Source organism: Neopsephotus bourkii, unplaced genomic scaffold, assembly GCF_033783945.1.
Source record: "Neopsephotus bourkii isolate Nb327-2 ecotype Australia unplaced genomic scaffold, CSIRO-AGI_Nbou_v1 NB_846, whole genome shotgun sequence".
Lineage (NCBI taxonomy): Eukaryota > Metazoa > Chordata > Aves > Psittaciformes > Psittacidae > Neopsephotus > Neopsephotus bourkii.
This window is the reverse complement of record NW_026901342.1, coordinates 585640-611799: the sequence shown is the minus strand read 5'-3', so window position 1 is coordinate 611799 and position 26160 is coordinate 585640. Positions and strand designations below refer to the sequence as shown.

The 26160-nt window shown below is 40.8% G+C and overlaps 1 protein-coding gene across 1 annotated transcript in view; it reads left to right on the top strand.

Moving 5' to 3' along the window:
* Positions 1-2555: 2555 nt before the first annotated feature.
* Positions 2556-26160, top strand: part of RALBP1 (ralA binding protein 1) — a 34460-nt gene continuing 10855 nt past the window's right edge. Inside the window, exons 1-2 of the mRNA XM_061356299.1 lie at positions 2556-2707; positions 20574-20867. Of these exons, the coding sequence (XP_061212283.1) occupies positions 20624-20867 (244 nt within the window). The 5' untranslated portion in view covers positions 2556-2707; positions 20574-20623. The remainder of the gene's footprint in view (positions 2708-20573; positions 20868-26160) is intronic.

The window sequence follows — 26160 nt, the reverse complement described above, 5'->3', positions numbered from 1 at the left end:
CTGTGCTCATTTGTGTTCATTTCTGCTCATGAAGCGGAGTGTTGATCACATAACCTAACATTTGGCTGATCATAATGTTGGTTGGATTTTGCAAAGGAAATACTTGTGCCAAGATTTGCCACATGCTCTTGGCATGGTATCTTTCACCAGGCAGTACATCATTAAAATTTGCACCACTTGCGCAGGAAAACATACTTTGATACAAGATGTTGCAAGGAACAAAGCAAATCCCTTTTTCAGACAAATCTAAGATATAAGGCCACCAAGACCAAAGTTTTCTGACATCCTTTTCATTTCTTAAGTATTTTTAAAGTTTCTTCTTGCTACAATGATTTGGGGATCGTAACTCCACAGTAGTGCTCATGGGAGTTGTACAGGCAGAATTCAGTGTCAAGACAGCTCTTTCGGCTCTCCTGCTATGTGGGACATCACATAAATAACAGACTTTTCCCGCCAAAGTGACTACCTAATCTGCTTTTTTTTCTAGGCTTTCCTTTATATATTCAGGCTCTTTTTATGTCACGTGGGTGTTTCAGTATGTGGCCAACTAGTTTCTTTCATAAATACACCTCCTTATGACTGCTGTGTATTCCTTTATTGCTAATGAGAATTACATAGTGTATCTACAGCTATCCCAGTAGTACAGCCCATGTAGGCTCCCATCTCTCCAAGACAAACTGAACCCCAGAACTGGCTTTCTTGAAGTAGGAGTGTCACTGAGAGGGAATGGGAAGGAATCATTAACACAGCTCTGCCTTCTTCCCCTTTTTTTCCTGTCAAAATGCTTTCTAATGCTTCCCTCCATTATTGTTTTAGTACGTTTATGAAGGTCAGGTACATCAGCAAGACTGAAATTCAAAGCAGAGAGCTTGCCACCTTAGGCTCCTTACTTTGTTCTTCAAGCATTAAGAATTTACAGAGTGAATGTGGGGGCATGGAGTGTGTAAGGAAGCGCCTCGGTCTGTGTAAGTAGGCCTCAGACCACAGTAAGTTTTGTAGGTCAGAAGTCATCCAAATCTGTTTCACACAGCAGTAAATTGGTATTGTCAGCACTACACACAATCACTTGTTTGTCTTCAAAAAATGGAGAAGATTCATTCTGGGCTCATTAGATGATGGGCCTATTGTGTGTGAACTTGTGTTGGCAACCGCCTGTGATAATACTCTTCAGAGTCAAGAGCCTCTGGCAACTCACTTCAAGTGGAGATCCTCACAGGAAATCATCTCAAATTACTATAGGATGTTACTGAAATAACCTTGCTCTATTCTTTTGCCAGAAGCAGCAGCCTTTGGGTAACAAAACCCCAACATTAGCGGTGACATTAAGTTAAAAAAACCAGTAAGCCCTTGCTGTTAAACCATTTCTTCTGGATGGGAGGAAGTAAACTGGAAGTTGCATGGTTATGTAATATGTTGTGGAGACAATATCTCTGTGCTCCAACACTAATCAGAGTGTTTATAACTCTCTCTTTTGTATTTCCTACTGAATAGCACAAATTCCTGTGGGGGACCTCTTGCATTACCACAGGAGGTTGCACAAAGAGCCCATTTGACAGGGACTAAGCAGCATTGACTCTCGAGTGAATAAATGAAGCAGGTGGCATGCTGCCACAGTATTAATGTGTCCAATCACCCAGGGATTATGTTTGAGGCTGTGGGAATGAATCGGTCTGTTTTTTACTGAAACAAATTCCCTTGTTGATGAGGAATCCTGAAAAGGATTCAAATTATGCAGGTGCTTAACATAACAGAAACTCGCATTGTAAAAGGCAGAGAATACAAAATTTAACACCACTGTAAACAGGATGCATGTGGAGATGGAGATGTATTCCTTGGCACAGGTCACATTCAGAGCATTTCTCCACTTTCTTGTATTCCAGAGAGTGGTAGAGACGAGCGGGTAAGGATTCAAGATCAGACTCATTATGCAAGATGAAACTGAAATAAATGGCTGCAAACGGAGAGGTCACGAGCAACGTTATTCGTGAGGCAGGCTGGATGCAAACACCTCTAGAGCTGTGTCAGCTCTTCCGTTGGTACTGAGCGGTTTTGACGTCTGCTGGCTTCCCACCGTTACAAATTTTGCCTCACAACGGGTTTAGTCATACACCGTTTTAGTCACGGCTAATGCTTACAGTCCCTGGTACGTCAGTTCAAGAGAGCAGTCGGCTCTCCTCCCGTCCTCAGAGGCTTCAGAAATCTTCAAGGGGCTGTTGTATCGGTGTTTCCCGGGGTCCCCTTAGGCCGCCCCCCGCTGCCCGCAGCCAGCCCCAGCTCACCTCCCCGGCCCTTGGGGCTTCAGGAAACGAGGGGCGAGGAAAGAGGGCTTCCCCCGTCACCTGGGAGTTGTAGTCCTGGGGCCGCCGGGGCACCCCGCCGGTGGGGAACTACAACACCCGTCGCGCCTTGCGCGCAGGCCCGCTCTGCTCCCCGCCCCCACAGCATTGCGCCTGCGCAGAGCCGCGCTCCTCCGCCGTCTGGGAGGAGCGGGGGGGGGGCCGCTGGCCCATCGGCGCACGCTCCCCTCACGCCCCAGGCCGCCGCGAGCTCCGGAGCGAGGCGGGTGGCGCCTGCGCCGTGACGAGCTCGCGGCGCTGCGCGGCCGTCCTTTGCGAGCCCGGGCGGCGGAGGCGGAATGGGGTGCGAGGCGGAGCCCCGGGAGTGAGGCCGAGGCGGAGCCGCTGCGCCGGCAAGCGGGACCCCGGCGGTGAGTGCCCGCGGGTGCGGGGACACGGCACAGCCCGGCGCGGGTGCGGAGGCCAGGGCGGGTGAGGGGCGATAACGGCGGGGGTGCGGAGCCGCCCCCAGGCGCGGCTGCCGGGTGGGGGAGGGGCCGGCCCGGGCTGCCCGGAGCTTGGGGGAGGGGAGGGGCCGCTGGGGACTCCGCCTCCCCCGCCCTGTTCCCGGTTCGGCAGGCCTGGGGCACTCCGCTCGGGCTTCCCGCTGCGGGATCAGCTCCCTCCGGCGGCCCGGAACAGCCTGGCCCTTTCCAGCCCGGCGCGTCCCAGCGGCGACTCTTCGGCGGAGCTGCTCAGGAGCGGGGCCCGGCCCCTGTGCCTTGCTTGCCGGCCCTCATGGGGACCGGCGGCGAGGACCAGGGTTCTCTTCTGCCTGGTTGTCTGGAACGTTTATGCGCTTTGAATCGTGCGGGTTCACTGTAGCTCAGGCTCAGTTAGAGGTCTGCTGTGGTTTAGCTTTCTGTGAAGTTGCTTTGGGGTTGGCTTTCGAGGGGGAAGAGGTCATGAGGTTTTACTCATTTACCTTCACCTAGAGGTCACATCTTGAAAAATAGAAAACTTACTCCTGCATCTAGGATGTTTAACAGGTTTTAAGGACGCTGTGTTTTCTACCTAATAATGTTGTTCAGAAAGCATGTGTTACCATTCATCATATGTCAGCATGCGATTTGTGAGTAAAGAAGCAGACCTGGCTTTTAAGTGCTTATGCATGTCAAAGGAAACAAAAAAAATAAAAAAAGCCAGCAACCCACACTGATAATCTGAAAGTATCTGTACATGAGGATGGTGTGGTTTGGACACATACCTCCCAACCTGGTGTCCCTGAGGCTAGTCATCGTCCTTAATGAGCAGTAATAAAACGTAATAGGTGAAGAAGGCCTTTTTACCAGATGGATTTGTGCAAGTCGTTTGTTCCAGCACAGCAAAACAGCCATAATTGAATTCTCGTACCTATTTCTAATCTGGAAAGCCCTTGAAATGCTTGCCGTGCATATTTGGCATTGCTGTAATGCACCCACTCAGAGCTGATATTAAGGCTCTCTCAGATATGATGCAGGACTGTAATGGATGTGAATTTATTAGCAAGCTTAGAGAAAAATGGCAGAGAGATTCCTTAGGTTTGGGTTGTGATATAATTTGAGGTGCTACATGCAGCTTCTGGGGAATGATGCCATCCATACAGCTTATTGGTTCATTTTAGTTCAGTCCATTTCTAGTAGTTACACAGTTGGTGTGATACATACTCTTGAGGGGCTATTTTCTACAGAGCAGTGAAATAGGAATGGAAAAAGCTTCCAGAGAGTTGGGGTTTTGAGTGTTTACTACTTCCAAGTGCTTGAAATTTACTGCCCTCCACCCCCCCAACCCCTCCAACCACTCTAATGTTCTAGGTCATAAAATACAGTGTTTATTATAGAGAAGCAGGGAACTCTACATTCCCTGTTATAGGGATCCGTCTAATTTTTAATTTGAGAAAATAAGTTGTGTTCTTTTATTCTTCCCACATCAGAAATAGAAGATAGGCAGGCATAGCTGCCTCAAATTTTTAATACCGAGGGTGCAACTATGACAATTATTCTTAGTTAAGGTGTATTCAGGGGTGGAGGGCATCAATTTTTGTGATGTGGTTTGGGCTTTTTTTTCCCCCAAAAGTAAGGATTTCACTGTAAAACCCTTGGTATAATTGTAGTTATACAGGCAAGAAAGTTGTGTTTTTTTTCTGTAGGGTGGCTTATTTCCATTTCTATATATGCATATCTGTGTTGCCTTGGTATTGCAGTTAACTGCATTCTGCCTTCAGAGCTGCATGGCTTAATTCTGTAGATGTACTTAAAGCAAAACCACTGTGCATATGGAGTGCCTCTAAGACCTTGAAGTTCTGATCTCACTTATACCCTTTAGGCACTTCCCTAGTAGGTTTTAGCTGTATTTTCTTACAGAAAAGGTTTGAATATTTTCTGAATAAATTGCTATTTCTTACAAGCAGTTCTTAGACTACCGTGGAAGATGCTGTTCAGCAACAAATGCAAATCTACTCTTCTGTAAAGCATGGTGTCATATAGCTGGCCTCAAAATGCCAAAATAAAGTATAGTATGACATTATTGTTTGTCTAGTATAATCTACCAAGCTTTTATCTGAACCAGTGCATCTGCTTATTTTGCATCAGTGAATGATTTGCTACCCTTAAAACTAGTCATGGTTTGCCATGTGCCTGCTTCAGATTTTCATCTGAAGAATTAATTAGCTCTTTCTGCTGTTCATCTGAGCCTAATGAAAAATAGTTTTGAAATTGTTGCTTAAAAAAATACATCAAAGGAGCACATCATTGGGCTGAGAGTAGCCTGTGGGAGGCTTGCACTTTGGCTGCATCTCAGTGTTGAGAGGTACATGCTGTACAAATATCTTCTGCCTTGTCACAGCCAAAACTGGAAAGGTAAGGTTTTGGGATGATTTTTAGAAAAATGAAGGGTATGACTCCTTTCCTGTCCATACTTATCCTTCCCATCCTGGCCATCCCTCACCTTTTGGGCTTGACATCAGGGAATACAGACTTGATCGAAGCTGTGCAGGTACACTAGAATGAAAGAGCCTTTGATGTTGACAGCAACAACAGCAAGCCTTTATCTCTGAAGCTGAATAACAGCAGGGATCTGCAGCTCACTGCTTCTGGTTTGTTTTCAGGCTGCAGTAGAAAGTGGGGGATGACTGCTTACTTAGGGCAGCTGTTGGGAAGTGGAATGGGGAGGGATAGATATAATTGCCTGAGTAAGCAATGGTGATTCAGTACGTAGGCTCAGGCAACACAGTATATCTGAAGAGGTTGTAGTTCTGTCATGTTACTAGAAGATAATGTATTAGGAAAAATATTTATTTAGGTTTCATCAGTAAAGTGCTGTGACAATTTTGAAGCAATAGGAAAGAATTTGTGAAAAAGATAAATACAAATTACAGTGGCTTCAGTGGCTCAGGTAGTTTACTAAGGTAAAAACTGAAGTTAACACCTGACAAAATATGTCTGACCAGAAATATTTGGGAACTATAACTGGGGTCCTTAGTATTGTTTATTAGTAATTGTACATTGAAAAAGCAGAAGGCATCTTTTTTTCTTGTCTAACCTATGCATGGGACACTGAGATCTACCAATGTGAAAACATGCGATCACAGTGTTTAGGAGTGATCGGTTCACTGCCTACAAGTAATATTTCCTTTGGTAAGTAAATAAGATGTATTCAGATAGAGAACATGGTTTAGTATTTTTCCCTTGGGTAGCTTTTGTAACACTAAGGAAACAAAAATACAGATAATGAACATGTCCCAGTTTCTTCCAGAAGCAGCTTGGCATAACATCCTGATTAAAAGCATAGCAACTAGTTATTTAATAAACACAGAAGTCTGTAACAGTAAAGAAAAAGTGCTTACCAGTTGCTAAAACAATAATAATGTAAATCTGAATAAGTGTACTGAGCTGTTTATTAGCACAGATTCATGTAGTATGTAGCCCAATTTAAAAAAGAAATATTAGTAAGTATATGTTTTGTTTAGTCTTAAATAATCAAATTTAGTATTATTTTCTATGTGCAGAATTAAGTCTTGCAAGTGTTCTAATATAGTTGAAGAGTGTGGTGCAAGTCATTTCATCCTCACTGGTGTGCCCTTAACTGTTAATAGTTTGTCATCTGTCTGTTTTGAGTGTGGGAAGATATGTAGAAATACAAACCTGAAGCAATCAGTGCTGCTACAAAAAAATCTTTAAAAGAAGGTTTGCAACCCTTGGTGTTACAGATTAATTTACTGGATGGCCTTGTAGTCAATCCCTCACTTGGCTCCATCTGGATAACTGCCTTTTTCCTAGAGGAAGCAGGGAATGGCTTAATGATTCTTGCCAGCTACAGCCCAACATGAAACTCTGCACTGGGGAAGAGCTTGCGTTAGGGAGCAAAGATGTACTACTTTAGCTTATGAGTGATACACTTTTTCAAAGGAGTAGATGCTGCCCTCTACTTCAGTGCAGTGGAAGGGGCAGCTTTGCAACTAGGAGTAGATTTCTCATTTCAGCACTGCCTTCTTTATTGTCCTTCTTGCTCACAAGCAGCTGAGCTTTTTTAAGCTGACTATTTTGGTCTCTGGAGGCATGCAAGGAAAGAAAGTGATGGATGCTTGTGTGAGGTGGGAAGGGGCCAGATGGCTGCTGTAGGGGAAGAGTATGGAGCCAGTGCTCACTGGCCAGGCTTGACATTCCAAATCAGAATGCAGATTTGGGCCAAACTGAAAATTGTTTTAAGGGAAATAAACTTGATTTCAGGTTCGTTGTTTTGTACATTTGCTAACAGTGAATAACTCCTCACTCAAGTAAGTTCATATAGTACAAATAAAATGTAATTTTGTTTATTTTCTGTCATCTGTAGCATGAAAATTTCACACGTTTCTATGATCTAGCTTAAGTCAGTGCATGGAGTTCACTTCCTGTTACAGTTTCAGTAGGACCCTGTGGCTTTTCTGTTAGGAGTAACTGACCCTCATGCTAGAAGATGGGCATCTTGCAGAAAGAAACTCTTGGGACTGAACATATATCTCTGGTACTGTCAGACCTTGAGCTGTATATATGGTTTTTAAAAACACAGTGTATGATAACAATAGTGTTAACTGGACACTTGTGAGAAGAGATCTATCATGGTGACAAAAATTGCAGCTTCTCTTTTGCACAAAAAAATTTAGTAAGAATTCTGCAAGGATATCACTTCTCTTGAAAACCATACATAACTTTTTAAAATAGGAGTTTCACCTATTATTTAGATTTAGAATTAGAAGCTAGAATATTATTTATTATTTTTTTCTATAGTAACTTTCAGTGCACTTTGCCATGTCATTTGCCCTGTGAACTAGGATTATTGCTACTTTGGCATTTCTAGCCTGTCCAGTTGTGTTTTTTAAACACAAGCACCACCTGTCAAGGTGCAGTATTTTTTGGCTGTTGCAGTGAAAATAAATTTTCACTGATTTTTGTTAGCAGGAATTACATTGAATGCTAAATGTAAATCCTAATGCTAAACATGCCAGCAATGAAACTCATTTTGTGGTATTAGTAGTGATTTTCTATTATGTTACTATGGAAGCCCATAACTCATGTTTTCCTCTCTCCAGTACACCACTTTCACATTCTAAATATTGAATGTGTTAATTTAATATTGCCTTATGTAAGATAATTAAATTGGAAGATATTTTACTATGTTTTGTAATACTCTAACTCCAGTAGGTTTACTGGATTGTGAACCAAATGCTACATAAAAGCATAATGCTGATCTGTACAAAGCCTAAAATACCTTTCTGGTTTTTAATTGGATTTGAAGAAAAGTATCATCTGACACGCTCCTCTCTTAATTTTCGGTTGTGGTGGCTTCAAAGGAGTTGCTGTTCTTTTAAGATAGCCTAAAGAGTTTTTTATATTTGATGGGATTTTTTTAATTGATTAAATGGACTAAAAATGTAAGAGCTTGGTGGAAAAAACAAAAAACAAAAAACAACCCTAACCTGATTGAATATATTTCCCAAAAAACTCTTTGGATTATTTCAATCTAGTGGGTTTATCTTTTCTCTCTCTTTTTAAATGCTTTAATCTTTACAAATTCTTTAAGTTTTCTTTGTGCTGGCCACTTGCAGGGTAATCTTAGATGAAGAGATCTTTCACAAGGCATGCTTCTGAAGTCTTAATCCTCAAGTTTGGGGTTGCAGTTCTCCAGAAGTTACATGACTCGTACTCTGGTGATGAGGTGTGGGTTTTATCAGTCATGTTTTGAAAAGGATTTGAAAAGCTGCTGGAGGAAATGAAATGCAGCTTTCCAGCTGAAAGAGGAGGTGATGAATATGTGGATTGTTTGTTTTCTAGATGATTCAGTAAATTGATGTGACTGACATACTAAGATGTAGATTCAAATCCAAGTTCCTCAACAAAGATAATAAAGAGGAACTAATATTCTGGCAATGACTGTCACAAATGTATCTTGGAATGTGCCAAGATCTGTGTACTGCACCAAAAAGTTACATTGGCTGTTACCTGCAGCAGTCCTTTTGTGTGCTGTAATTTCATGATGTTTGATTTATTTTATTATAAAACTGGCTCATAGTTTTCTAGTATGATTGACTTGTATTGACTGGTAGTTCTTAATTACAAAATCCTTTTAAGTTTAACAGACCTTGCAGACACCTGAAAGATACACAAATGCCTATCACAGAAGTTTGCAGTTAGTGTGTATCATTAGAGCAGTCAGTTGCAGATGCATGTTTTTGACAGGTAATTATATGTGGTGTTTTTCAGTGCTTAAGAGCAAGGATCTCACCTCAGTCTTAAAAATGCCTTATACTGTTGGAGGCTGGTTTATATTCTTTTGGGGGTACGGGGAGGACGATGGCACTGTTTCGTCTCATTTTTATTAGGGCTTCCATTAAACTACCTACACTAATTTTATTTCATAGAATCACAGGACACTGAGTTGGAAGGGATCTTGAGGACCATCTGGTGCAACCTTTCTTGGTAAAGTGTGATCTAAACTAGATGTCCCAGCACCCTGTCTAGACACATCTTAAAAGTGTCCAGTGTTGGGGAATTTACTACATCCCTGGGGAGATTATTCCAAGCATTACTTGAAGCAGCATGGTTTTTCCCATGTAGGCAGGGCTACACAACAGATTTGGGGATAGCAGTCAGAACTTGTTTGGTCCTGTACTATCAGATACTGAACTTTTTTGCCATCTGAGAAGTATACATATTTTTAATGTCTATTTGTTATTATTCAGCTCATTTTTATTACATTGTGCAAGTAAATTGAAACCAGCAATCAGTGTGTATTTCATAAGGTATAGGATTTTTTTATGATACTCTGAAGCTGTAAGATAGCTAAAAATTACTGCAGTAGGTGCTCCAGGCTGAGCTGAGGCTAGTTGTAGAAAATGTGAATTTAACTTTGAATAGTAAGGATGTTTATACTTTTTTTTTTTCTGTAAAGCTGGTGTTTTATGCAAGCTTTCTTGTAAGGCTGTCTATGTAAATTGGCATAGCAGACAAATACTGTGAACTTGTGGGTCCTAGTGCTGTTTCAGTAATCAGTAGTTTAACTGATGAGTCTGCCCCATGGGTGCCTCTGAAGGAACCTTTGCTGGCTGCGAAGGCAGATTGCTGCTTCCCAGCCAGTCACTGCAGGGACCAGCTGCTGCCCCAAGGTGGGTGATGCTGCACCTCACCTTGAATGTATGTGTGTTTTCAGTGTTCTCATGCACGACATTTTGCAACATCTCAGCCCTGCAGGTGGTGGTGTTAATCATAATTAATAATCAACTGAGCTTATAAATATTGAAATTGACTTTCCCCTTGGGTACTGAGTAAATCTGACGCAGGGTGGGAAACAGAACTTCTTAATCCCAACTCTGCATAGGGTACTGACAAAAAAATAACTAAAAATATAGAGATCTACAGAAAGGCTAACTACTTCATGTGGTGGTGATGAAGAGTTGTCACTGGCACTGATGGGAATATGTCTGAAAAGAGGAGACAATATAGTCCTCTTCTTGTGTGGAAACTTGTATGCCATAATTAAAAAGATAATTTTCTTTTACATATAGCATGAGTTTGACAGATATCAACATCTGTTCCAGCATGGAACATAACGTGGATCAATAAAGTATTATTTTGCTGGCATGGTGCAAAACAGATCTGCAAAGGAAATAAGCTACATCAGAAAAAAAATCGCATGTTGAGTAAAACTGCATCTACAACAAGGCTTTGCTGTGCTGGGAGCATGGAAATATTATACTTCTATCGACTAAATTGGGAAAGCATTTGCATGCAGCCCGATCTCCAGTTCATTTTACTCAATATGAGCCTAATAAAACGACTAGTGAAGGCAGAAAGGGAGGCTTTCCTTTTGCTTGGGTTTCTAGGTCAATAGCCACTGATGTTAGCTTGAGAATATACAGGACTCTGTAAGGCAAAAACAAAGGTGCTGCAGATAGACATAGTTATCAAATAATCATTAAAAATAATGAGCAGATAGTTATCAAATAATCACTAAAAATAATCAGAGAAGCTGTTGTATAAACATTTTTTCTAGATCAAATTCTTTCCTTTTCCTTTCTGCTGATACAATAGAATGGGTTTTCTCTCAACCACCATAGTTCTGTTTTAATTTAATATTCACTAAATGTTGGGTATGATTTGCCTGTGTTACAGGGGGACATGTAGGGTTTTAAACATGAAATAAAATCGTACATGGAAACTGATCATCTGTGTTGTGTATCACACTGTGAAGACATGCAAGCAAAGCTGTTCTTAGTTTCTCCTTACGTTATAGAGTTGTCAGTTCAAGCAACAGTCTGTAACTTATAGATCTTTTTATCTGTGTTCAAGCGTGGTGGAAAAAATTCAGTGTAAAGCGCAAGAAACTTAATTTTCTCATTTTTAACCTTAAAGGTTTGTGTGTCATTAATATACTTTCAGAAAAATGTTAATTTCTCAGATGATAAAGCCTTAGAGTTTAATGTTTTTTGCCTTTGGTAAGGTAAATTAGAATGTTCACACTGACCTCCCAGTTAAAGCATTATGAAATTAACTTAATACTGTTTGAAAATTCCATGAATAAAATAATGATCACAGTTCAGTGAAGCAGCATGGTGCTTCTAATTGGGTTTTCTCCCCATCCAGTCTAAAAGATAATATCTCAATAATGGTTTAAAAAATGGTGGTGCCTGGATTCAGCATGTGGCACTTTGTGCAGCATGTGAGGGCTTTGCCGTTTCCTCTATGTATTAAGCAGGTTTATGTGGTGACAAAGTGTAGCCAGGCTTTGTTTTGAACTCATTGTATTAGTAGGCGATGGCAAGTGGCTTTTAAAGGACAAACCACCAGACACAAGTTAAGTGACGTTTTTAGGAGGGGGCACATACCTATTCTGGTTTTGTTGTAATTAGCATGGATAAGAAAGACGATGATAATGCAGCAGCATTAGTATCTGCCCATACATGTCAACTGAATATGTTCCCAATATCTCCGTAGAGCTTGAACTCTACCTGCTGGCAGGAGCCTTGCAATGTATTACTGCATCTCTCCTGCTGCTGTTGCTTTAGCCAGGTGAATTACTGCTGTTAGAGAAATGCCAGTGTGTTGCATTACATGTTTTTGGTGTATAGGCATGTCCCAGATTTGTTGCTACTGTTAAATCCAAAGCAAAGTGACTTTAATATTTTCTGTTTACCCTTGTCATTTCTAGTATTTTAGCATGCATTATCTCATGCACTCTTAAAAAAAAACCCCAGCAAAACAAACAAAAGCCAAAACTAGGCTGTGTGTAGCCTTAGATTGTCATTTTTTTAACTGGGCTATGGAACTGATGTGTGCATGTTTTCCTCTCTGGAAAAGTAGATTCCATTCTCTGTCATGTGATCCATTACAGTTAGTCTGCAGATGCTTTTGAAAGAACAGCAGGATCACTTAAACCTCCAGTAAAATACTTAATGCTAAATCCATTTGCTTCTCTTCTGCTTCATTTTATTGCTGTTTTTTTTCATACTGATGATTAGCACTTGCTTTTTTTTTTTAAACAGAATTTGCTGTGCGTTCATCTCAACCAGTCACAGTTCTGTAGGGTTTTAGACTGTCCACCTAGACCTCACTAAGTTGTTCTCAAGTTGGCTGAGTTCAGGTACTAGAGTGTGACTGAATGATTCCATAATTGAAATCTGTGATAAAGGCAATTTGTTGTTAAATAAACCCAGCCCAGGAACTGCTAACAGCATGAAGCTTAATCTCAATTCACAGGATCATTAGTTGCTGTATGTATGACTTGCTGCAGACCTTTGGTGACCAAGGATTGGACAACTCATCGGAAGACTTGTCAGAAAACGTGAATTGTCTAAAACTTGTGTGTAGTGCTGAGGGCAAACAAAACCTGACATGATACAGTGTTTATAGCGATTGTTAAACGGTAAACTGCACATCTTTTGTTGCACTTTCCTCCTTTCTTCTGATAAGTGATAAAAGCACAACTTTCTGTTGTGTTTTACAAGCATTAGTGCTGGCACAAGTGGGAATTCAAAAAGTTGGACAGGAGAAAAGGGACAAGGTTGTCACACCAAGAATAATTCTAAGGCCAATCTAAGCAATAGTATTATGTATTTTGTACAATGTGGTGTTTTTAAGAAGTATAGGAGAGTTTGGTATATTTGCAGGACAGTTCGTATAATTCAGTTTTGGTCTTAATAGTTCAGCCCTTATTGAAAGTTCCCATGTTTACATTTGGGCTGAAAAGCTGGGTTTCTTAGGGAGGTATTTAAAATTCTAAACAAAAAGGGCAAATCAGATCCTTCAAACTGTTTCTGAGAATTCAGCTAGAGGGGAACAATACATCTTCTGTAGCAAAAACTATTTTGGTAATCAGGCAAACCTTTCTAATGGTGTTTGTAATTTAGAAGGGATACCTAACTTTAGCTGGAGAAGACATCCCAAACTTTCTGGCTTATGAGTGGACCATGATTTTCAGAAGCTTTAAATGAAACTGAGTGTGGGAGAAGTAGAAGGTGTCAAGGGAAATCTGGGGAGCAGTGAACAACCAAAAGGTGAGGTTTGATGAGGCACTGGGTGTGGAGAAGAGGAATGGGGAAACTGCTGAACACCTGTGTGGTGAGGAGGAGATTGTGAGAGAGAGGAGGTGCAGTCCTGATGGTGGAGGAACTGGATTGTGGGAGAAGGGGATAAAGAAGTTAATGGAAAGGGACTGAGCCTGGGAAGTGGTGGTAGATGCCATGGAATGGGAAACTAGTGTACTGAGCTAGACTATGATTACTGGGGCAATTGGTGTTGGGTTATGTTGTGGTGACAAGGCCATGGGAACCAGGAGCAGGATTCATAAGGGGTGAGACTAGAGAACAGTGATCCACACTTTCCCAAGAAGTTGGAAGGATGAGGAATTATTCTCTGGGTGGGCAGTAGCAGTTGTCATGCAGGTAGCTGATGAGTCAAGATACTCCTGCTAAAGACTAGCCTGGTTACAGTGCCTGCGTGCCTAATGATGCAGAGTCCAGACCGTCTGCTTGTTACTTCAGGAACATACCACATAAAGCAATTAAACAGCAGTCTTTCCAGTTATTAGCTGGCCAGTTATTTCCAAGAATGTCTCTTACATTTGTGGTTATGACCATAATGTAGCACACTGCTTTGAAGCTGCTTCCATGGCAGTTGATTCAGCTGGGGAAAGACATGTGGCAGGGCTCAGAGAAATTGTGGCTGCCCCATTCCTGGCAGTCTTCAGGGCCAGGTTGGACAGGGCCTTGAGCAACCTGGTCCAGTGGAAGATGTCTCTGCCTGTGGCAGAGGGGATGAATCTGCATGGTCTTTAAGGTCCCTCCCAACCCAAACTATGATTCTACAATGAGAAAGAGCATGGGAACATGTGACATAGTTTGCATGACCTCTGTATAAGGCTTCGGTTGTTACCCTGTAACAAAGGTTTGTGCCTTGAATTTTCTCCTAGACTGTCTGATTTAGCTTGCTCTGGAATGGGCAGCAGGATATAAACTCACAGCATGTCTCAGCAGGCGGAAAAAAAGGCAGTGTGACAGCATAGCCAGGGCAGGAGGCAGAGTCTTAGAATCATAGAATCTGTCCTCTTGGGACAGAGGTTTCTCCTGTGTGGTTATGGTGGGTCTCTTTCCAGGTGTCCTCTGTCTAGAGCAAAGCACTTAACTTGGATCCCCTGGAGAAAGTTTTGTTTTCCCCAGGGTGCCTATTGAAATCAGCTGGTGAATTGCAGTTCTGATGGAGCTCTACAAAATTTGTAGACCAGAGGCTGTGACACTTTTCCCTGAAGTGAAGCAAAGTGGAGAGCACATGCTGCTGCATACCTGGAGAGTTTATCTGCATGTGATTGTGAAGCTTTATCATAATGTGATCAGAGACATTTCTAAACTACCTAAAATACTATTTAATTATTTATATTAAGGTTGGCTCTCTTCTGAGTGGATTAATGAACAGCTGGTGTACCCTCAATAACAGGGAATAACCTGGATCCTGCTGCAGGTTCTGAATGTGAGCTGTCTCCTCCAGCAGTCCATTCCAGTATAGATGTGGTGTATAGCCCTCTGATTGTTGAGGGGTAAATAGTTCTGTGTATTTGTATATCACTACTTCTAAGCTGGTATGGACTCTCAGAGCAGAACTTGAAATACTTTGAATGGTATTGTTATTGTTGCAGACTTTATCCACCTACAGGTAACTGAGAGAACACACAAAACCTGTTGATGTTACTTGTAGAGCTGATCTGATGATGGCATTATTTTCGACAAACATACAGCTTGTTCCTGCGTGACTTGAGTTGCATGATGACAGACACTTCTTTAGTGTACATTTTCTAACATTCTCATAGCATCCCATATCCTGTAAAGTAATTTCAGTTTAGGAGCTGAATGCTGCTAAGTAGTTCTTATTTTCTTTATCCGAAAAAATCTTGTGAAAGCCCTTCTTGAGGCATTAGTTCTTGCCAGTTATGAAGAGCGTATGAGTCACAAGGGAGTTACTTAATGCTGTGTTTGTGATTACTTGTGACTCGTGAAATTTTAAACTTGCTTTACCTGTCTACGTGAAGCATTTCCCTTTTCTTCCTCTTTGTATGGCCATATTGCCTTATTAAAGAAAGGGCACTGTTTATGTACCTGAGTACCGCTTGTTAAATAAAATAGGTGGCCTCTGATGTCATTTTGCTATTTGACTGCATAGCAACATTTCAGTCTAAGAAGCATTCGAGTGAAAGCAGTGTTTTGCATTAAGCTTTTCAGTATGTTGTAATAATAGTCTGAGCAAGATATAGAACTTAGACATGTCTCAGACACTGTAACTTTACTAAATAAATGACTTCTAACTCTGTCTTCTCAACTCCAAGTCATCTTTTTCAACTATCTCAGCAGTTTTATGAGTACCACTCATGGTTTCTGAAGTGCTTTGACACTAAGTGATAGGTTTTATTCTTTCCTTTTGTTGTTCATTACTTTACAAAATGGAACTATGCTTCTTTAAAAGCATAATTTTTAAGGATTGTTTTTTTTAAATGGTGTGCCTCATTTCTTCAAATAACATCAGTTTCTTCATGTAAGAAGACTGAATATGATGATGAGGCACTGCTGTGTTTTTGCTCTTGCTTTTAGGCAGTGACAGTAGAGCAGGTTCTGGTATCTGGTAGTGATATTTTCGCCCAGATTTTCAGAGTGTATCTACTTGTGGCAAAATGGGATGACTTAGGGACACGCACTACATTTCAGATGTGGTCTTGCATAATGCTTGTTGCAGAAAAATTCCCTGTGTCCCTCATTCTGCCTCACAGCTTTGCAAAATAACATCTGTGCATGCAATCACCTGCTCTAATTTGCTTGTGCTGTTGTAATTCGTTCCAAGGCACAAAGTCACAGACTTGGTACAAAACAGAAATAATGGAGCCTTCTGTGTGAATGACAGGGCTGTGAGTTTGGTCTTTCAGACTGTGCCTCTCTTTTAATATGTTCATGCTGGCTTAAATGACACACTGTAATGAGGGCAATCTATTAAGGTTCCCTGTCATGTCTCTCTTTTCTTCACTTCTTTGTTTTTTCCAAACCTCAGCTGTTTAATATTAATTTTTACTTAGTAGATGTGTAGCTTAGGCTGATTATTTTAGGAGAGAGTTGTTATTTTCAAAAATTATGCTATAAAAGACCCCCACATTATTTCGCCCATTTGGGCATCTTCATCTCCCTAGCCTGCATTCCTGTGCTTGGTGTATGGTCCTGAAGGATCGCTGAGCTGGATCAAGTCCAGAGGAAGGCCACGAAGATGCTCAGAGGGCTGGAGCACGACTCCTGTGAAGACAGGCTGAGCGAGCTGTGGTTGTTCAGCCTGAAGAAGAGAAGGCTCTGGGGTGACCTTATAGCAGCCTTCCAGAGCCTAAAGGGCGCCTACAAGAAAGCTGGAGAGGGACTTTTTATATGGGGACATAGGACAAGGGGGAATGGCTTTAAACCAAAATAGGGTAGACTTGAGGGTGGTGAGGCGCTGGCACAGGCTGCCCAGAGCAGCTGTGGCTGCCCCATCCCTGGCAGTGTTCAAGGCCAGGTTGGACGGACCTTGGAGCAACCTGGTCTAGTGCAAGGTGTCCCTGCCTGTGGCAGGGTGTTTGGAACTGGATGATCTGTTGGACTGATGGTCCTTTCCAACCCAAACCATTCTATCGTTTGGTGGTGGTGGTATGATGTCTGGGAGTTTGTGTTAAGGACATACCTTCTGCTTTCCATGTTTAAATTTTCCTTTAATTTAGTCTTTCCTTGGGGGGTAGAGGAAATGTCACAATGCTGCACATGTTCAGTGAAGGCTGTTTATTTTTGGCACTCAGTTATTCTGAAGGTTTGACTTCATGTTGGGCAGAAAGATGGTTCAGGAAACTGCATTTTGGGAATACTGTAAAGAGTAGTTAGTTAGGTCTGAGTGAAAGTATAATCTGGGGAGATTAAGCTGTACATGCAGTATCACAAAACAAAACTGCCCAGAGAAGGTTGCACCCCTGTCATCATGTTTTGCTACCCCTCTTTTTTCCATCTTGGGTGACTGTTGAGCTGTTCCACAAGCCAGCTCAGCAGCAGAAGTCTGTTGGAGCAGCTAGTAAATAGGATCTTCTCACAAGGGGGTCTGGGGAAAGCAAACCACTGGAACTGGGGGTGTGTGGTAATGGGGGAAGTAATATGACCTTCCCCACATGGGGCATAGCTGTTAGTAGTGAGCTGTTAAATCTGGCAGATGAGAACTGCATAGGTGAAGAAAAGCAATTTGAAGCAAGGAGCGTGCTGCAGAGAGCAGGACTGACTCACTAACAGGTTTGGAACAAAGGGTCAAGTTTGAGAGGGAGAAGTTGGCAGAAGAATCAGCCTGTTAGAAATGTTCCTTTTCAAAATGCTGAGAGGATCTGTGATTTTTTTCATTCTCACCATTTCTTTCTGTGAAAGCTAGGGAAAGGATGCAGTTTTGTGTGGAAATAGTACATTAGTTCTAAAGGCTCTCATTCTGCTGATAGGTCTTGATATGTCAATTTGAATGCCATGGAATTTCTCCCTTACTTAAAGGACTAGGAAATTATATAGAAAAGCAATGCTTTCTTAAAGCTGTAAAATAACAAAAACGAAACCTAAGTGCAGTCTTATTTTGTTTGCATTTACAAATATGCACCATTATTTTTAGTCGGTGTCTCTGCTTTAGCCAGAGTAAAGAATGAACCCTATTGAAAGACCTCATGAATATTTTGTTTCTCATCATAATTGTGTCTTACTGTGCCCTATTCAAATTCTAATCTGAGTAATTTCCATAAGCCTCTGTGAGTGATCACCTGTAGTGAGATTTTTTCTTTCATACAGTTTCCACTGTGTTCTGCGTACAGAGAACTGAAGAATGAGTGGTTGGTTTTTAAAATCCCAATCAACCAAAGAAACAAATACAACCTTCACCCAAAACCCACTTACCTGGGCACATCTATAATTATTAACGTGGCAAAACACAAGTGCGTATTATGCTTTTCTGTATTCTACCAGTCCATAAACAAGAAGCCAGGAGTTGAGTAATACTGCTGAAGAGCGTTGTGGAACGTATGGGCTAAGGCTGGCTTCATCCCTGGAGCTCGGCTGAGTTCCAGAGGCAAAGCATGTGCACCCTTATTTTCCTTGGTGGAGTTTATGTGCCTTGGCAATGGCATTGTCCTTTCCCTCTGTGCATTTGCCTGTCTTGCCCACTGTAGACGTGGACTGATTTGTAGGTGTGGTGCATCCTATTCACTTAATTAAGTGTAGTATTTCTAATTTCATCCCCTGGGTAACACTTAGTCTGTCCAGCAGCTTTGGGTGGGGTGGTTTGAGTTCTGCTTTTTTGGGGTGGGTAGATGAAATGCAAAGAGGTGCTCTGCAGGAATTTTATGGATCATTCTGGTACTCAGTTGAATGCAATAGTATTGCCAGTCTGTGTCACTGGTAATATTGAAAATGCTTGTGTTATTGAAAGTTTTGTCCTGTTTTGGTATCTGAGAGTCTGAAGCTTTAGATACCTGGACATTTCTCCTAAAATATCTTGTTTGAGCACACCATTTATTCGTTTAAACACAATATTGAATTAGCAGTGGAGTATTTGATAACAATTAAAAATGTAACAAAATCCAACAAGCATGATAAGAAAAAAATATAAGGAAACTGGCTGTGCCTTGTGTTAATGCTGTTCTCTTTTAAAAAGGCTTCCTGCTTTTGCGTAAGAAGTTACAGTGTGTCTGTATGATGTCTCAGGAGTTCCTGCTTAGCCAGGATCTGTGTCATTTGTTTCTCTGAATAAGATTTTATGAAGTAGTGGGTATCCATGACTGTTTGCCTCACTTAGCAAAGGGTTGAGTGCTTTCTTCGTAACTGTAGTCTGTACATCAGCATTAAATAGCAGGTGTACCAGAGGTGAGTGCAGAGTACAAAGGCTAGTGCAGAAACCACAGGTATTATATCTAGATACACTTGTCACAGCTAAAATACTCATAGGTTTAGTAAGGCTTGTGTGCATAATCTCGAACCATGTTTTAATTCTGGGGTTTGTGATTTGGGTTTTTTGAGAAGGAAGGTTTGAGGCCATGACTACACAGCCACCATGATCACTTTAGGTCTGAAGTGCAGGGCACCTTTCCCAAAGTGTCCGCAGTCTTCCCTGTGACACTCATATGGCCGCACAGGGAACCAGGCTGTGTAACTGATACATCTTTACAATTACAAAAATCTCTTTCTCCTGTTTGTCTTCCAGTAGCTCTGTTTTCTCTCAGCAGTAAGCAGTTAGCATGTAACCATGACTTGACCTGTCAGCCAGTTATAGCAGTGGATGTGGGAAATAGATTTTTCTTTGGGGTTAGCTCTATTTCTGTTTTCCTTTCATCCCATGAAAGAATGGTTCATATCTGAAGGTGACCCTTTAAACACAAAGGGTCAAGTTCAGCAGAGTGGACTCTAGAGGTATAATGTCCCATGCAGCATATCTGTTCTGGGGAATTTCTGGAATTACCTGTGCTAGGAAGAGGTTTTTTGCTTAGGAGTTTCATTGTTGAGAATTTATGTATTGGCTTTCTTCAGCAGTTTTCATACTAGCTTTTATTTGGTCATAACTCTCAAGCAGATAACATACCAGCACCTGGGTGCAGATGACCTGATACCCCCCTCTTTGAATGTGAAATTCTTATAGGCCAGAAAAACAATCATGCTTTTTCTACCTTCTTTAATTTACGTTAGCATAATTAGAAGATGGATTTCCTTTAACTCCTCCCCCTTGTTGCAACAGGCTAGGCAAGTTCTTATTTGCATCTATAAAGTATGTTTGGGAAAGATGAAAATGATCTTTGCCTGAAGTGCAGTGCTCACAAACAGTCTGAGCTTCCAGACAAATTATTTTGTATCAAATGTTTAAAGTTAGCTGTTTTATAGTAAATATTAATCGATCAGTACACAAGCAGCCTATGAATTTTGTAAGAATTATTTCAAATGTTAAAATATTCTCCTACTTAATATATAATGTTTTACGTATTATAAAGTATAAGTGAATAAAATAGCAGCTCACATTATGTTAATGTGGCTTAGGTGTTAATGGACACATTCTGCAAACCCTGAGTTTAGGACCTGATATTATATTACTGTGTCTTGACAGAAGTTGGAACATTCATTGCAGGAGGCATTGCTGTTTGTGTTTTCATGATAGAGCTCTAAACAAGGTGGTCTGAAACCCATTGCTTAAAATTGTGTGGGGTTTCTTTTTGTTTTCCCTTCTGCAGGTGTGATGGACAGGTAGCAGAAGATCTCACTTGGATATCAGGGAATCAGAATGACCGAGTGCTTCCTGCCTCCCACTAGCAGCCCCAGTGAACACCGTCGGGTAGAGCACAGTGGAGGTCTTGCTCGTACTCCCAGCTCTGAAGAAATCAGTCCTACAAAATTCCCTGGATTGTACCGCACTGGTGAGCCTTCACCACCTCATGACAGCTTGCATGAGCCTCCAGATATAGTATCTGATGATGAAAAAGAGTATGGGAAGAAGAAAGGAAAATTTAAGAAGAAAGAAAAAAGAAGTGAGTAGGAAACTGCTCTTATTTCATGCTTATAATTTCTTTTTCTCTCTTTCTTTCTTTCTTTCTCAAAATTGCTTAGTATTTCCAGTGCTTTTTTTAAACTTCTTTAGGTGTGAAGGAAGCTAACTTGTACAAACAGGCTTTGTGCAATACCTGTTTCTCTTCCAAAGAAGCCCACACCTTAACCAAAAACTGGATTTGTTTTTTGCTGCACAGGTACAGGTGCCAAGCATGTGCCCGGAATTACTAATAAACTTGTTTATCCAGAACCTTTAGCAATGCATTGGTAATCTCCTGGCATGTGCTTCTAATCTCATTATCTGTTTGCATTCTAAGTGGAAGTTTACAAGTGTATTTCTAAATAGATGTTTTTTGAAATTGCAGCTGAGGGGCTAAGATAAAACCAGGTTTGACCTGAATTTTGTACTTTTTAAATTTCGAAGAGCCAGTTTCAACAACTTGAACTCTTCCCTTATGTCTCACATATTCAGAGTTTGCTGTTGTTACCACCTCAAATTGTCTTGTGCACACTGCATCACTGTTTGAGAAGCAGTAAGATCTGTGTCCTTTTTTTTTCCCTCTAGCTTCTCATTTTAATCTGATCTTGCAGTTTCCACCAGCAGTGCCAAAGTGGTTTTGCAGAGTTCAAAAATGTGCAAGCCAACATTGAGATCTGAATTTACTAGAACCAACAGAGTAAAGGTTAGAGGAAAGTAAAGCTTTGACCGTAGAATCCATTCTTTGTCAGTGTATCCCTGTCCAGAATGGAAGTTTTCATTTAGAAAGTGTACCCCTCCATCAAAACAACACAAGGGAAATCTTAACTTCCACCTTAAGATTTGTGCAGAAAGTTTTGGAAACATGAAATAGTTTTTATTTTGTAAGAGTTCCTCTACATGTTCTGAGAGAACAGAGCACTGGGAAATACTAATTTGGTAGTGAGCACTCTCAGTAGCAGAAAGATCCTTCCTGTCCAAGTCTCTGAAACCTAAATATCACAGCCCACATGCTGGGGCTTTTTTTAACTGACATTTGTTTTAGCAAAACTGCAAAATAATGTTCCTCTTCTATCATGCTTCTATCCCTGATGCCTGGAAGTTCTGGCTGCCAGTGTACCTTGCTACTGCTTACACGTGAAGTTTGGAAGATCAAAACCAATGAGACAGCACACGCTATTCTGTTAGAATGAATCTGGTGACTGTCTGTAATATGCATGCACGTATTTAAATAATTAGTCTTTAAGAATTGCTGCCACTGCACTGCTTTTAATCAAGCCAGTTTCCTGGAATGCAGGAATTATTTCTACTGCAGTTTAGAAGGACCGTTGTTACTCTGTCTGAAGACTGTGTGCCTGAATACTGCTGTAACTCAAAAACATATTATCCTCAAGTTAAACCAAACAGTATAAATTCCTACAGGTTTAAAGTGATTTCTCAGGGTTTTCCTCTAACAACATTAACCTAATACAGATTACTGGAATGGTGATGAAAATTCAGTATTATTGAATAGGTCTAAATTCAGGCTGTTAGTAGTTGGGGTTTTTTTACCCTTTGCAAATCAGTTTTCTGTTCTAACCCTGCATTAGACACCTCTAAATTTGGAATTCTTAGAGGTCAGCATTATATATAGTGTGGGTTTCTTTGTGGTATAATTTGGCATGTCTCTTGGTGACAGTGTAACGGCAGGCTAAAGAGCAAAAACGCTTCTTCAGCAAATACTTGCAGGTCTGTGCACATTAGCACTGTAGCTGCTTTCTTCCACAAGAGATCACAACACATTTTATAGCTGATGTAAAGAAATTTTTGTTACTTAAAAGAAGCTTTAAAGGTAGGAAAAATCCTCGAAAGCACAAAAAGGCAATATGTAAGCAGAATCAAATTATCACCTATAGTCTGTAATGTAAAAAAACATTCTGCATTTCTAAGCCGTAATGTAAGTGTGTCATATAATTGCCAGTCAGGTCTAAGAGTAAGTTACATATAAAGCTTTCAGTACATCTTGTACAGTCCAAAAATAGGCATTATTGTAAATATACCTTGAACAGACATTTTACTTACATAAACGACAGGTGTTCTTTACAGTTGCTTAACATGGTTGATTTTTTTGAGTCCCCCTTCCAGCTTTGCCTTTTGTTATTCCTTCCACACTTCCGATTCTTCGGTTTCTTCCACCTTTTCAGTTTTTGGGATATTTTGATAATACTCTATAAATGTAAACTTCACAAATGTTTTGGAGATAATAGAAAATCGAATACTGGTTTTGATGTAGAATGTCAGCTCCTGGAAAAATATTTGAGCCACTGATCTCTATTCTCCCCTCCTCTGACAGACTGAGTGCTGGTTAGCCTGGAGAGTGAGTTAGATTAGGGGATGTATTAGGGATTAGAATGCATTTTATTTTCAGTGGGATAGTTTCATCTCAGATGTGTTCCCTGACTCAAAGGATCCCTTTCCATGCAAGACTTGTACTGTGGCAGCAGGAGAGCAAAAACAGACCTTTATTCAGCAATAATGGTTTCTATGAGACAGTGACCAGCATAGTTGATTTTTAAGATTAAATGTTTAACCACCTGTCAATAGTTGTGTGTTGATAAAGTCATAACATTGCAGTTCCTTGCAAAAGGAAAACGTTTCTAAGACATTCTTAAGAAAAAAGCTATTCTACCCATTAGAATCTCTGTAGATAAAGAGTCTGTATGTAGTAGATCACTCTGCTTATTCGTTTTGCTTCTGAGATTGATGGCCTTGTACAGCATGGGTTCAATGTGCAGCTGGATTTTTTGTTTAGAATAATTTTCATTTTCTTTACAGAATTCTTGGTGGAAATGGAGAATCGGTTGAACTGTAAACAGAACTGTTTTGTGAAAGGACAGTAATATCACTGGCTTGAACTCTTGTGATGTTTTCAGGAAATACTTTGAAGACCAAATCACAAATGTGTTGGGCAGGGGTGTTTTTTTGGGAGATAGATGAGGGCTGAAATATTCCTGTTTTTAACTTGAGGACCTGCTCCAAACAATCTTCAGTCCAGACTGGGTGTTAACCCTTATCTCCTTCCTCTGAGTTGCTGAGTTGAGGTTCTAGTGATCTGTGACTGTCAGGTACCAGATACCAGCCTATTCTCTCTTCTGTCATCTTAAGGGATTTTTCGCCAAAATAGTTTCTTCTCAGGAATTTGGACATCCAGCAATCATGCAAAAGCTCTAATAGCATTCCCAGCTCTTTCACATAGAGGAGTGGCGTGTGAAGTTGTCTCTGTTCTTATGATCCTTCCTTCCGTGCAGAGTGCAAATGGAGATGGATTCTGCAGTAGCAGTGGATACTTCATGTGTATGGGGAGAGGTTTGTAAGGAGGCCATTGTCATCCTCCGAAACAACCACGTCATTGCTATTGCAAACAGAACATTATTTTTACTGATCTGGTGTATGAGGAAGCTCTGAATACAGCTCCCAGATCTACAGAATAGGAAGTCACTACAGTTTCCTACCCATGATAAACATTAGAGGCTCTTCATATCAAGGTTTATCTTTGTTTTGCTACATTCTATTCTACTGACAAATTACTATGTATATCTATGCACCAATGTGTATTTAGCAAAGTACCATTTGCAAACAGTCTAAAAGTCTGCTTTTCAGTGCCAGTAATTATTTTAAATCAAAATCAGGTAAGGCAAATTTCGTATTTCAGCTTCATTTACTCTCGTTGCATAGCACTGAGCAGTAATTGGAATGCGTAATTTTGGCAGAGTGCTGTGTTCACGTCAGTGAGTTGAATGCAAAACCAAACTGATCTAATTGAAAGTTGGATAGTAAGTGCTGGTAGTTAGTGTCTGTAAGTTTGAAGTTTCTATTAATAACAACAATACATCTTGTGGGTGAGGAGAGGAAATAAAAGCCATCTATCCAAGATGATTATGCATCCATGTGTGTCTTACTGTTTTGCTTAGAAACGTTATATGCTGATGGCAATCCCTGTGACGAATTGAAGTTAGATAATTAATGCTAACATTGCACTTTGGTCCCTGTAGTCATATTTGACCAACTGATTCTTCCATATGTAAAAGTGATCCATGTATCCTTTCAGTGAATTAATTACCGATGCATGAAAATTTCCCCAGGGAGCCAAAATGATGTGTAGAGGTATAAATAGCTTAAAAACTCACCAGAGACCTGATGCACAAAATGTATCTTGTGGTAGGTTTGATAAGGGGCAGTTCCATATAATGCAACCCTTTGTGTTAACAGTAAATACTACATAGCATGGAATTACAGCTTCATTGTAAGAGTGCAGAAGAAGCATTCCCGAGTAGACAGACTGATAGAAACAGTGGCCTCACTGCGTGACAAAGCTGTTAAGCCTGTAAGTTAAATTTTTCCAGAGTAACACTGGAATATTTTAGTATTTCTGTTTTTAAAAGAGGTTTTCATAATTTTCAGTAAGATAAGGGCTGTACTTGGAGCATCCTATTTAAAATAACTGCAGTGAAGGTATGCTTGTGGAAGGTTTAACAAAGTCTGAGCAAGGAATTGGCATAGTTCACTTGTTATGCTGGTAAAATTGGAGTATTTATTAGTAGTGGTCTCATACAGGTCAAGGAAAATGTCATTAACATGCACTAGTGTGATGGGAAAATGAAGAAGTACTGGAAGTCTTGAGGAAACAGTGAGCAGAAATACCAGTTTACTGACAGCAGGTAATACTTATTTCCAATGTTAGAATTACCTGGTTTGTCTACTGCTTTTGATAATTCCTCCTGTATAAATGTAGGTTGCTTATATTTCAATATATTGTGTCACTGGTGGAAGGGATACAGTGACTTTATTAGCAGAAGTATGGTAAAGAAAACTGGGCTACTCTGAGAGACATACAAACCCGCTCTTGGTATGAGTGGGAGATTGAGATTCTCTGTGAACCTAAGTAGTATGTATTCCTAAATGTTACTGAGACAAATTAGAATAGGCTGTTTTGTATTTAACTTGCTCCTTCCTGTCTTCTCATGGAGTCAAGAAATACCAGTTTCAGTAATGTGCTGTTGCTGGTGTTATGTTACCACGGATCTAGGAAAGCACCGAGATTTGTGTTGCAACGTGGAGTGTTGAGACACTAAGGCAGGTGTTCTGTTGGGGACATTGACTTCCAAGCTTGGGTCCCCTGTTCTGACCCAGGTGACATGCTGGGGGATGACCCTATGCTGTTTGACTGTGATCAGGAAAGATCGAGGGCAGGTTGTTCTGGGAAATGGCTGGTGGGGATCTGGCTTTCTGTTTGGAAATTAACATCTGTGAACCCAATC